This window comes from Cebus imitator, unplaced genomic scaffold (genome assembly GCF_001604975.1).
Source record: "Cebus imitator isolate Cc_AM_T3 unplaced genomic scaffold, Cebus_imitator-1.0 Scaffold153, whole genome shotgun sequence".
In the NCBI taxonomy this organism is placed as follows: Eukaryota; Metazoa; Chordata; class Mammalia; order Primates; family Cebidae; genus Cebus; species Cebus imitator.
Window position 1 is genome coordinate 499,036 of NW_016107468.1, and position 12,444 is coordinate 511,479.

The 12,444-nt window shown below is 45.1% G+C and overlaps 1 protein-coding gene across 1 annotated transcript in view; it reads left to right on the plus strand.

The window, feature by feature from the left end:
- GTF2I (general transcription factor IIi) overlaps positions 1 to 12,444 on the plus strand; it is a 111,286-nt gene that overhangs the window by 92,829 nt on the left and 6,013 nt on the right. The window contains exons 22-30 of the mRNA XM_037743774.1: positions 219 to 293; positions 3,603 to 3,704; positions 4,885 to 4,950; positions 5,128 to 5,311; positions 6,883 to 6,938; positions 7,551 to 7,631; positions 8,859 to 8,942; positions 9,918 to 10,101; positions 11,514 to 11,542. Of these exons, the coding sequence (XP_037599702.1) occupies positions 219 to 293; positions 3,603 to 3,704; positions 4,885 to 4,950; positions 5,128 to 5,311; positions 6,883 to 6,938; positions 7,551 to 7,631; positions 8,859 to 8,942; positions 9,918 to 10,101; positions 11,514 to 11,542 (861 nt within the window). The remainder of the gene's footprint in view (positions 1 to 218; positions 294 to 3,602; positions 3,705 to 4,884; positions 4,951 to 5,127; positions 5,312 to 6,882; positions 6,939 to 7,550; positions 7,632 to 8,858; positions 8,943 to 9,917; positions 10,102 to 11,513; positions 11,543 to 12,444) is intronic.

Genomic DNA, 12,444 nt, shown 5'->3' on the forward strand with positions numbered 1-12,444 from the left:
CATTTCACTGGAAATGTCACATTTGCAATCCTCCTTCATTCATGTTTTCACAGCTTTGTTGAGCCCCTGTGGAGGATTGCACTACAAGTTTAATTCTGCAGGTTTCTTTGAAAAGAGCCAAACTGTATGAATTTTAATACTCTGCTCTTATAAAGCATCTCCTTCTGTTATTTTTTTTCCCCTAAAATATACTAAAGTAGTTCTGGCTTCTTTTACAGCTTTGCAGTCCCCAAAAAGACCACGAAGTCCTGGGAGTAATTCCAAGGTTCCTGAAATTGAGGTCACTGTGGAAGGTAAGGGCCAGTGATTCTGTAGATTCTCCAGTCTACTAGTTAGGTCAGTTCACTAGCTATATGTTTATACAGATGAAGTTAATAAAACTAGTTTTACATGTGAACAACTGTCTGTGATAAAGCTACATTTCTGAATGTTTCTAATTGAAAAAAAAATTTTTTTTTTTTTAAGACGGAGTTTCGCTCTTGTTACCCAGGCTGGAGTGCAATGGCGCGATCTCGGCTCACTGCAACCTCTGCCTCCTGGGTTCAAGCAATTCTCCTGCCTCAGCCTCCCGAGTAGCTAGGACTACAGCGTGCACCACCATGCCCAGCTAATTTTTGTATTTTTAGTAGAGATAGGGTTTCACCTTGTTGACCAGGATGGTCTTGATCTCTTGACCTTGTGATCCACCCGCCTCGGCCTCCCAAAGTGCTGGGATTACAGGCTTAAGCCACCACGCCCAGCCTCTAATTGAAAATTTTTAAACCAGTAACAGAAAACAGATAACATGGATCACTTCATAAACTCCTCCCAAGAAAAGCCCTAAAATGCTGTTTCTTTATCGTAACAAGTAAGGGTGCAGAGTGACGTGGAATGTCTTTTTATTCCTCTTCATTTTGTTTCTGTTCTTTTAAGGAAAGAAAGTTTAGCAGTGCCTTGAATGAAAGTATTTTCTCTTTTTTTTTTTTTTCTGAGATGAAGTCTTGCTCTTGTGCCCAGGCTGAGTGCAGTGGTGCGACCTCGGCTCACCACAGCCTCCACCTCCTTGGTTCAAGCGATTCTCCTGCCTCAGCCTCCCAAGTAGCTGGGACTACAGGTGCCTGCCATCTCGCCAGGCTAATTTTTATATCTTTAGTAGAGACGGGGTTTCACCATGTTGTCCAGGCTGGTCTCGAACTACTGACCTCAAGTGAGCCATCGTGCCCAGCTGGTTCTCATCTTTTCAGTCTCACAGTGTTAAAATACTGCATGTAGTACCAAAGACAACCCCCAACCAGCTGTCAAGTATGGATACTTCTTCCATCTCTTCATAAATGCAGAAGGAAATAATTATATTACGATCATTATTTTTTTTTGAATCAGAGTCTCGCACTGTCAGCCAGGCTGGAGTGCAATGGTGCGATCTCGGCTCACTGCAACCTCTGCCTCCTGGGTTCACATGATTCTCCTGCCTCAGCCTCCTGAGTAGCTGGGACTATAGGTGTGCGCCACCACGCCTGGCTAATTTTTTGTAATTTTAGTAGAGATAGGGTTTCACTATGTTAGCCAGAGTGGTCTCCAACTCCTGACCTCGTGATTCACCCTCCTCAGCTTCTCAAAGTGCTGGGATTACAGGTGTGAGCCACCACGCCCGGCCTGGTGTTAACTTTTTAATGTAGTCAGGCTCGTGGGTGTAGAGTGTGACTTCACTTAAGTAAACCCAGAATGCCAGTGATTCATTTAGTGTAAGAACAAGAGCATTCCGCCAGCTCAGTGTGTCATCTGCTCTTGTGTCGTCTTGCCCGCTTGTTTGTAAAAGGTTGCTTCATGAGCTTACAGTATAATAAGTAGGGATGTTGGCCTGGTAGAAAACTGTGGTTCTGGAATGTTCTGATTTCCTCTGTGTGGATGCACCCGCCAGGTAACCCAGGTGCTAGAGCCAGCTGGTCCAGCACCCCTTGCTTTTGTTACCAGCTTCTGAGGAAGCGGCAGTCCTTATTCAGGAGTTCTGACATCATTAATGACTGGAAAGTTGGGTCGGAACGCTGTATAGGCGATGGCGTGCTGCTTGCCTGCCATCTCTTGCTCAGATCTGTGAAATGATTCGTGAAGCTCCCGTCCACCGCGTGTCGGGGTGAGGGCACTGAGGAGACAGACTCGGAAGGTTGGTGCCCAGCACCACCGCTCACCAGGTTATGCAGCCCCTGTGGTTCTGCATTCCACAACTGAAGCAGAGACAGTAATAGTGCCTGTGAAGAATGAATTGGTTAGCTCACAGGGCACTCTTGGTATGGTGACCAGTATCCACTTTTTTTTTTTTTTTTTTTTTTTTTTTTTTTGAGACGGAGTATCATTTTCTAGCCCAGGCTGGAGTGCAGGGGTGCAACCCCAGCTCACTGCAACCTCTGCCTCCCGGGTCCTGGTTCAAGCAGTTCTCCTGCTTCATCTTCCCGAGGAGCTGAAATCACAGGCAGGTGTCACCACGCCCAGCTAATTTTTGTATTTTTAGTAGAGACGGGGTTTCACCACACTGGCCAGGCTGGTCTTGAACTCCTGACCTTGTGATCCGCCTGCCTCAGCCTCCCAAACTGCTGGGATTACAGGCGTGAGCCACCATGCCCGGCCTCCAGTATGCACTCTTAGCTATTGATAGTATTTCTCAAAATTTGTTTATCAAGCAAAAGTCGTTATGCAAAGATAGACATCCAGAGTGAATAACTCACTTCAAAGGTAATTGAGGTGAAAGCCCAGAGCCCATACAAACGTGTCTGCAAATGAAGGAATCTGGAGTTTCGAGATGTATCCTAAGAGTGTTTTATAACTTAAAGAATTCAGATGAAACAACTTTATTTTTATATTATCTCGACTCTTTCATTCATGTGTTGAAAAATAGGTTACTTTGATTGTTTATTAGATGTCCCTAAATAAGAAAGGCAAGGTCTGGAGTTTATATGGGTAAATAGAGCTAGCACTCATTTTCCTGTAGTGGAAAAGAGCTGACAAATTTGAGCATTATTTGTTTTTTTCTTTTGAGACACAGTCTCACTCTATCACCCAGGCTGGAATGCAGTGGCACAATCTCAGCTCACTGCAACCTCCACCTCCCGGGTTCTAGTGATTCTCCTGCCTTAGCCTCCCAAGTAGCTGAGACTACAGGCGTGCACCACCGTGCCTGGCTAATTTTTGTATTTTTAGTAGAGATGGGGTTTTGCCATATTGGCCAGGCTGGTCTCGAACTCCTGACCTCAGGTGATCCATCCGCCTCAGCCTCCCAAAGTGCTGGAATTATAGGCATGAGCCACCTCACCCGGCCTTGAGCATTATTTCTGCGGAAGTACCAGGCTGCAGGGGTGGCAGTACCGGGCTGCAGGGGCGGCAGTACCGGGCTGCAGGGGCGGAAGTAGCAGGCTGAGGGGCGGAAGTACCAGGCTGAGGGGCGGAAGTACCAGGCTGCAGGGGCGGAAGTAGAAAAATGGGTTTCTGTGGCACCCGCGGGAACGACGGGAAGGCTCATTTCCATTTGAACCGAGCTTTGTTTTCTGGCACAGGCTAGACTTGAAGATGGTAGCCTAGAGACACCTGTGTCATTCAGTGTGCGTTGATCATCACTATTTTCACTCCTTTAGGCCCTAATAACAACAATCCTCAAACCTCAGCTGTTCGAACCCCTACCCAGACTAACGGTTCTAACGTACCCTTCAAGCCGCGAGGGAGAGAGTTTTCCTTTGGTAAGTTTGCGTTTTATTTTTCTTCGTTCAATCGTTTTAAATAGGAGTTAATCACGTTTTATTTTACCAGGTGAATGGTTCTCATTCGTGAGTTGGCATACATCAAAGGTTAAAGGAGTGCACTGTAGAACCAGACTGCCTGAGTTCAGATCTTTGTTCAGATCTGATGCCACTTGGGCAGGTGAATGCTCCCTGCCTCAGTTTCCCTTCATGCAAAATGGGGATAACATTACTTCTTTCTTTCTCATGAGGTTATTATGAGGTCATAAATACTGTCATTTAACATACTAAGAACCATACCTCCCATGTAGTAGACACTATAATTTGCGGGGACTTTTTGGGGATTTTCATTTGGTTTTTGCTTTATTTTAGCATTTGTTCACTTACTTGTAGCTGACATAAAAGTAATGTACGAAAAGAGTTTGCGTATGTATCAGGGTAGGAGTAATTGTCAAGTCATATAGTGGTAAAAGATTATTCTTATTCTTTTTTTTTTGAGACCTGCCTGCAGTGCAGTGGCACAATCTCGGCTCACTGCAACCTCTCCCTCCCGGGTTCAAGCAATTCTCCTGCCTCAGCCTCCCCAGTGGCTGGAACTGCAGGCGCCCACCACCATGCCCAGCTAATTTTTATATTTTTTGGTAGAGATGGGGTTTCACCACCGTGGCCAGGATGGTCTCCATCTCTTGACCTCGTGATCCGCCCGCCTCGGCCTCCCAAAATGCTGGGATTACAGCTGTGAAGGATTATGCATTTTTTTTTTCTTTTTTTTTTTCTTTTTTTTTTTTTGAGATGGAATCTCACTCTTGGCACCCAGGCTGGAGTGCAGTGGCGTAATCTCGGCTCACTGCAACTTTCACCTTCCTGGTTCAAGTAATTCCCCTACCTCAGCCTCCTGAGTAGCTGGGATTACAGGCACATGCCACTACACCTGGCTAATTTTTTTTGTATTTTTAGTAGAAATGAGGTTTTACCATGTCGGTCAGGATGGTCTCGAACTCCTAACCTCAGGCAATCCGCCCACCTCCCAGAGTGCTGGGATTACCAGCGTGAGCCACCGTACCCGCCTTATTTCTTCCTAAAGATGCACAAAGAAGATGTAACATTCCTGCCTGTGAATGTATGCTGATAAGTACTGTGATACATATTGCAATTTAGCTATCTTATATTCTATATGCAGAGGCCTGGAATGCCAAAATCACGGACCTAAAACAGAAAGTTGAAAATCTCTTCAATGAGAAGTGCGGTAAGTCTGTTTTGAAACATCCTTACTGAAGTGCGGGGGTGCCTTCATGGAGTAGAAGGGAGCTGAATGAGGTCCTGGACGTTGGGGTGTCCCTGTGCTTGGTGGTGTGTGGGTTTTTCGGGCTTGAATGGCGTCGTTACTCCCATGTTTTGTTCTGTGTACGCGGCTATTTTGCAGGGGAAGCTCTTGGCCTTAAGCAAGCTGTGAAGGTGCCATTCGCGTTGTTTGAGTCTTTCCCAGAAGACTTTTACGTGGAAGGCTTACCTGAGGGTGTCCCGTTCCGAAGACCCTCTACTTTTGGCATTCCAAGGCTGGAGAAGATACTCAGAAATAAAGCCAAAATTAAGTTCATCATTAAAAAGTAAGCGAATCGGATGGAGTGGGGTTAGCGTGAGTGGGTCGTGTTTGACACTGGGAGATGGGTCCGTGTTTGTGGCAGGGCTGAATTAGTCAGAAAAGCTCTTTTTTAAGCGGCACTCTTGTATATGTTTACAATTTTCTGGCCAGGCGCAGTGGCTCACACCTATAATCCCAGCACTTTGGGAGGCAGAGGCAGGCAGATCACCTGCGGTCAGGAGTTTGAGACCATTCTGGCCAACATGACAAAACCCGTCTTTACTAAAAACACAAAAATTTGCCGGAGTGGTGGCGCGTGCCTGTAATCACAGCTACTCGGGAGGCTGAGGCAGGAGGATCACTTGAATCTGGGAGGTGGAGGCTTGAACCTGGAAGGCAGAGGTTGCAATGAGCTGAGATGGCGTCACTGCACCCCAGCCTGGGCAGCAAGAGCAAAACTCCATCTCAAAAAAAAAAAAAAAAAGAAAAGGAAAGGAAATTTTCCGTCTGCTGCTGGTAGAAGGGCAGGAGGACTCCAGCCTACCACAGAGATAATGACTTTTGGTTGCCAGATGTACACAGCCATGTTGTTACGGCTTGATGCTGCTAGAATCTGAGCCACTGTTCTGTTTTCTAAAGTCCTTTTATTTCTCCAACTTAATAGAATATTTTTAATTTCTCCTGCTTGCTTGAACATGTATGGATTAGGCTAACATAATTAAAATAAATACTAATGGGCCTGTTGCAGCCATAAATTCCAGCACTTTGGGAGGCCAAGGCAGGCAGATAACTTGAAGTCAGGAGTTCAAGATCAGCCTGGCTGACATGGTGAAACCCCATCTCTACTAAAAATACAAAAATAAAAAATAAAAAAAAATTAGCCAGGCACGGTAGCAGGCGCCTGTAATCCCAGCTACTTGGGAGGCTGTGTCAGGAGAATCACTTGAACCCAGGAGGCAGAGGTTGCAGTGAGCCAAGATCGTGCCTCTGCACTGCAGCCTGGGTGACAGAGTGAGAATCTGTCTCAAAAAAAAAAAAAAAGAATTAAAATTTTAAAGTATATACTAATGCACATGAATCAGTTGAAATGAATTTTAGGTTTCATGGACTTGGTGTTAGGCTTAATTTTGAGTCACCCAGGGATGCTTTCAAGCAAAGCCGGCCTTGCCGAGCATAGTGGCCACCTGCTATACTTTCCGTCAGGTCTGCAGAGGTTTGGCAGCCTCTGTGCCCTCTACTTCTGCTCACAGTGAGAGGCTCAAGGGCTCCTGTTTTCGCAGCCCATCTTCTGTTTCCTTGCTGCACACGTGGGGTGATTTCTGTTTCCATCCTCAAGTCTAGCGCTGATTCTTTTCAGGATACATTCTAACCTGGGGAAGAAGATGTCCATGAAACCACCATGGGGGAAGGGGAGCCAAAGAGAGGCAGCGATGGTTGTTAAAGTTACAGTTGTAGTTTGTCTTTTTGGCTATGGGATTTCTGTTCCTCATTACTAAGAATTGAATTTAGACTTGACAGTTACCGGTTTGTAAATCTTCAACTCGTTTACATTTTAATGTCAGAGTTTCACTGGTTTTTTTTCTCTTTTGTCTGTAGGCCCGAAATGTTTGAGACGGCAATTAAGGAGAGCACCTCCTCTAAGAGTCCTCCCAGTGAGTGTCTTTTCTGCATTTTCGCAGCTGTAGAATGCTCTTAGGCTTGTGTTGTGTAGCCGTGGTTTACAAAAGCTGTTTAAAGCATAGCCATTGAGGCTGGGCGCGGTGGATTACATGAGGTCAGGAGTTTGAGACCAGCCTGGCCAACCCTGTCTCTACTAAAATTATAAAAGATTAGCTGGGCGTGGTGGCGGGTGCCTACAATCCCAGCTGCTTAGGAGGCTGAGGCAGGAAAATCACTTGTACCCAGGAGGTGGAGGTTGCAGTGAGCAGAGATCTCACTACTGTATTCCAGCCTGGGCAACAGAGCAAGACTCCATCTCAGGGAGAAAAGAGGGAAGGAAAACCCATTCACAGGTGTAGTTTGGGCTATTTTAGTTTTTAGTTCTTCAGTAATTGATTGCCTCTGTGTGTGTGATGTTCTCCTAAGCACCACCAGGAAGAGAAAAATAGCGAAAAGCGGCCTTTCAGGGAGGAGAATGTCTTCTTGAAATGATGTACCACGGAAAGAAAGAACCATGAGCAGGACTGAGATAAAACAGTCTCAGCCTGTATGAGAGATGTTGACCTTGTTTTCTGTAAATTCTGATTTTAAATTCGTATTTTCAGGAAAAATAAATTCATCACCCAATGTTAATACTACCGCATCGGGTGTTGAAGACCTTAACATCATTCAGGTGACAATTCCAGGTATGATTTCTCTGCTTCTGTCATAGTTTCTGGGGGTCTCTCTGGGGTCTCTTGGACTTTACCGGCCAGGGCAGTTTGCTCAGCTCATTCAGGGACTGGGACCTGTTGCACATTGCCCGGTGCCCTCCGAGACCCCTGCGCCAGCTGCCTTCGCAAAACTGTTGATCTCCAAACAGCGCCAGCAAGTTCTGGCACTTGGCATGAGCTAGAACCCGTTAACCACCCAAAGGTCTGTCTGTTCCTTAAAACAGTCTATATAAGGCCGGGCACGGTGGCTCACGCCTGTAATCCTAGCACTTTGGGAGGCTGAGGCGGGAGGATCACTTGAGGTCAGGAGTTCAAAACCAGCCTGGCCAACATGGTGAAACCCTGTCTCTTCTAAAAATACAAAAAAAATGGCTGGGCGCGGTGGCTCACCCCTGTAATCCCAGCACTTTGGGAGGCCAAGGCAGGTGGATCACAAGATCAGGAGTTCAAGACCAGCCTGGCCAAGATGGTGAAAGCCTGTCTCTACTAAAAATAGAAAAATTAGCTGGGCGTGGTGACGCACACCTAAAATCCCAGCTACTTGGGAGACTGAGGCAGGAGAATTGCTTAAACTCAGGAGGCGGAGGTTACAATGAGCCAAGATCACACCACTGTACTCCAGCCTTGGTGACAGAGCAAGACTCCATCTCAAAAAATTAAAAAACAAAAAAATTAGCCAGGTGTGGTGGTACGCACCTGTAATCCCAGCTACTCGGGAGGCTGAGGCAGCAGACATGCGTGAACCCGGGAGGCGGAGGTCGCAGTGAGCCCAGATGGTGCTGCTGCACTCTAGCATGGGGGACATGGCGTGACACTCTGTCTGGAAGGAAGGAAAGTCTATTTAAAACAGCAGATAAAGCTCTTTATAAAAACAAGAATAAATGTGTAGCATTTTTAGTTAGGAATGATTTTAAACAATTCCAAATTTAATTAGTTCAAAATGCTCAAATACTTAAATCATTAAAAGATGGAAAATGCTTAAAAACATTACACAGAGCTCCTAAAAATTGGGATGAAAAGTGCATCTGAGCAGTGGCTTGTACCTGTAGTCCCACCTACTTGGGAGGCTAAGGCAGGAGGTTCACTTGAGCCCAAAGAGTTAGAGGCTGGCCTGGGCAACATAGCAAGATACTATCTCTTTACCAAAAAGGAAAAAAAAAAGCAGTATTTAAGTTTTAGGTTTTCTCTGAACTGTTTTAGATGATGATAATGAAAGACTCTCGAAAGTTGAAAAAGCTAGACAGCTAAGAGAACAAGTGAATGACCTCTTCAGTCGGAAATTTGGTAAGTTTTGCATTTGCAAAGTACAATTGCAATAAGCAAAGAGATTTGTTTTAATAAGATCATTTCAGCATATAATGGTTAGGTGGTTGTAATCTTCCTATTTAAAAGGAATTAAAATGTAAAAGTAAGTGTTAGGCTGGGTACGGTGGCTCACACCTGTAATCCCAGCACTTTGGGAGGCCGAGGCGGGTGGATTACAAGGTCAGGAGTTTGAGACCATCCTGACCAACATGGAGAAACCCCATCTCTTCTAAAAATAACAAAAATTAGCCGGGCATGATGGAGGGTTCCTGTAATCCCAGCTACTTGGGAGGCTGAGGCAGGAGAATCACTTGAACCCGGAAGGCAGAGGTTGCAGTGAGCCGAGATCGCGCCTTTGCACTCCAGTCTGGGCAACAAGAGCGACACTGCATCTCAAAATGAATGAATGAATGAATGAATGTTTCGTTTGTGTTAAATTTATTTAATAAGATACCATTAGTGTTATACTATTGATGGTCAGTATGAAAGTTAATGAATTTAAGCTTCACCATCTGGCAGTGTGGCTCATGCTTGTAATCCCAGAACTTTGGGAGGCTGAGGCGGGTGAATCAGTTGAAGCCAGGAGTTCAAGACCAGCCTGGCCAACATGGTGAAACGCCGTCTCTACCAAAAAGTACAAAAAATTAGCTGGGTATGATAGTGCACGCCTGTAATCCCAGCCACTCAGGAGGCTGAGGCAGGAGAATTGCTTGAACCTGAGATCAAGCCACTGCACTCCAGCCTGGGCGACAGAGTGAGACTCTGTTTCCAAAACAAACAAACAAACAAACAAAAAATTCAGGTTTATATTTAAATTTGTTTGAAATGTACAAAGATCTTAGTTAACAACAGAGACAGTCTTTAAAATAAATGTTGATCTTGTGCTTTTTACAGACTTTTTAAAGTAATAGATTAACGTCTGCTGTTACGCTGTTTGTCTTACTATCACTATAGGTGAAGCTATTGGTATGGGTTTTCCTGTGAAAGTTCCCTACAGGAAAATCACAATTAACCCTGGCTGTGTGGTGGTTGATGGTATGCCCCCTGGGGTGTCCTTCAAAGCCCCCAGCTACCTGGAAATCAGCTCCATGAGAAGGATCTTAGATTCTGCCGAGTTTATCAAATTCACGGTCATTAGGTAAGTGAGAGTTTCCTGCTTAGTCACGGGAACAAATCCGGAGCTCATGCGGCTGAGTCATCTAAAATGCAGTCACAGGTAGACATTGAATCAGGCTTCCTATGCAGTGCAATGAACAAAGCAAGAGAAATTGTTTTGTTATTAGAATGGTAGATGCTCTTCTACCTAAGCGTTGGCAAACTAGAACTGTTTGCCAAGTTCAGCCTGCCTCCTATTTTTAGTCTGATTGAAACTCGGCGACATTCACGTTATTCATGCTGCTTTCCTGTCACAGAGAGTAAGTAGCTGGGACTGACACAGCATGGCCTCCGGAGTCTAAAATATTTACTCTCTAGCACTTTATAGAAAAACCTTGGCCTGTAATCCCAGCACTTTGGGAGACTGAGGCAGGTGGATCACCTGAGGTCAGGAGTTCAAGACCAGCCTGGCCAACATGGTGAAACCCTGTCTCTACAAAAATACAATAATTAGCCGGTCATGATGGCAGGTGCCTGCAATCCCAGCTACTCGGGAGGCTGAGGCAGGAGAATCTCTTGAACTTGGGAGGCGAAGGTTGCAGTGAACCAAGATTGTGCCACTGCACTCTAGCCTGGGTGACGGAGCAAGACTCTGTCTCAAAACCAGAAAAGCCTTGCCAACCTCTGTCGTAGGGCACCTTGTCACGGGCTTTGGGTCAGGCAGATTCGAGCTCACATCAGCCATTTGTTAGCCAGGTCACTCTGTTAGTTGTCTGTAAATGAGGGTGGTCATTGTCCCCATTGAGAGTGTCAGCTCCTGTCCATATGAACAGGCATGATGATTGTACCCACCCCCAAAAGCATGGTGAAAGCCACATTCCTTCCCGTGTCCTTGTCACAATAAGAGATGCCCACCTGAGCACCAATCCCAGGTTCTCTTCCCTGTTCTCTTCCAGCCCCAGAAACTTACTACGATTCCACGTGCCCAATCCGTTCATCCAGTTGCCACTGTCTCTAGTTCAGATGTCTTAGGACTGGCACTCAGAAATCTCATAATACATCCTCTTGAGACTTCTTCTCATTCACTCATCTTCCATCCTTCCTTCCCTAAAAATCCCATATTTTTGTTCCACTTCGCCCATGGCCACTGTCCATGTCATTCCCAGGAGTTAAGCAAAAAGCCTCTTCCGTCTTTGCGTTTGAGTCACTCTGTTCCCTGCTCTGCGTTTCTGTTTTTTGTTTTTTCTCCATTTTATTGTGAAACATTTTCTAACCATGTTCTCATTATTCATACACATCTATCTCTTGCATAAGTTTACAAGGTTGTGGGTAATATTTCTCGTGGTAGTACATAAGTGACATGGGCTGGGTATGAGCTGAATAAACAATTATACCTGTAGATTCCTGTGGAGTGGAAATAAATTGTTCTACTTTACAATTTGTTTCTCTCTTTAGACCATTTCCAGGACTTGTGATTAATAACCGTGAGTATTTTGTGAAGCATTTTTCTTTTTGTTTTTCCTGGGGTCTGATGCGTGTGTGTGTGAGTGTATGTACATGCTTACAGTATCTCATGTTACCTCACTACGTCAGTAACCATGCCAAATAGTTGTCTTCGCCCTCAGTAAAAACACCAGGCATTTCCTGGTTATAAAATGATTCAGACTCCTTAACGTTTCCTCAATGTACTTAATCATAAAATGGTAATAAGAGCACCAATTTGGGGAGAGGAGGTTTCCAATAGATGGAAAGCAGCTAGAACAGGTGTCAGCAAGCCCCTGCTGATGTGTGCACATAAAGTTTTATTGAAACCACTATCCTGTGCATTTGTTAATGGCAGAATTGAGAGGTAACAGCAGCAAGTGTATGACCTGCAAAATCTAACATACTTACGGATTGGCTCTGTAAGAAAAAACATTTGAGGCCCTAACCTAGAACAGCATTTAGCCTATAGTATCTGCTTCGCCTGTGGCATGGGCTCAGCAAATACAATCTCTATTTATTGCTGCTTTTACGGCTATTATAATTACTGGGCTTGAATTTCCTGACGAAGTAAGTCATGTAATGTGCCTGCTTCTATTAACATTTAAGCACAGTGACTGGCACACACTGGGCTCTCAGATATTGCTGAGTGAGTGAACACGTGTCAGTGTCCTTTTAGTGCCTTCACGTTGGTGTCATTTTCAATAGTATTTTCCACAAAACTTAATTTTGTGAGTACGTTTTGTTTTCTTAACTTCATTATTAAAAATGTATAAAAGTAGGCCGGGCGTGGTGGCTCACACCTGTAATCCCAGCACTTTGGGAGGCCAAGGCAGGCGGATCACGAGGTCAAGAGATCGAGACCATCCTGGCCAACATGGTGAAACCCCGTCTCTACTAAAAA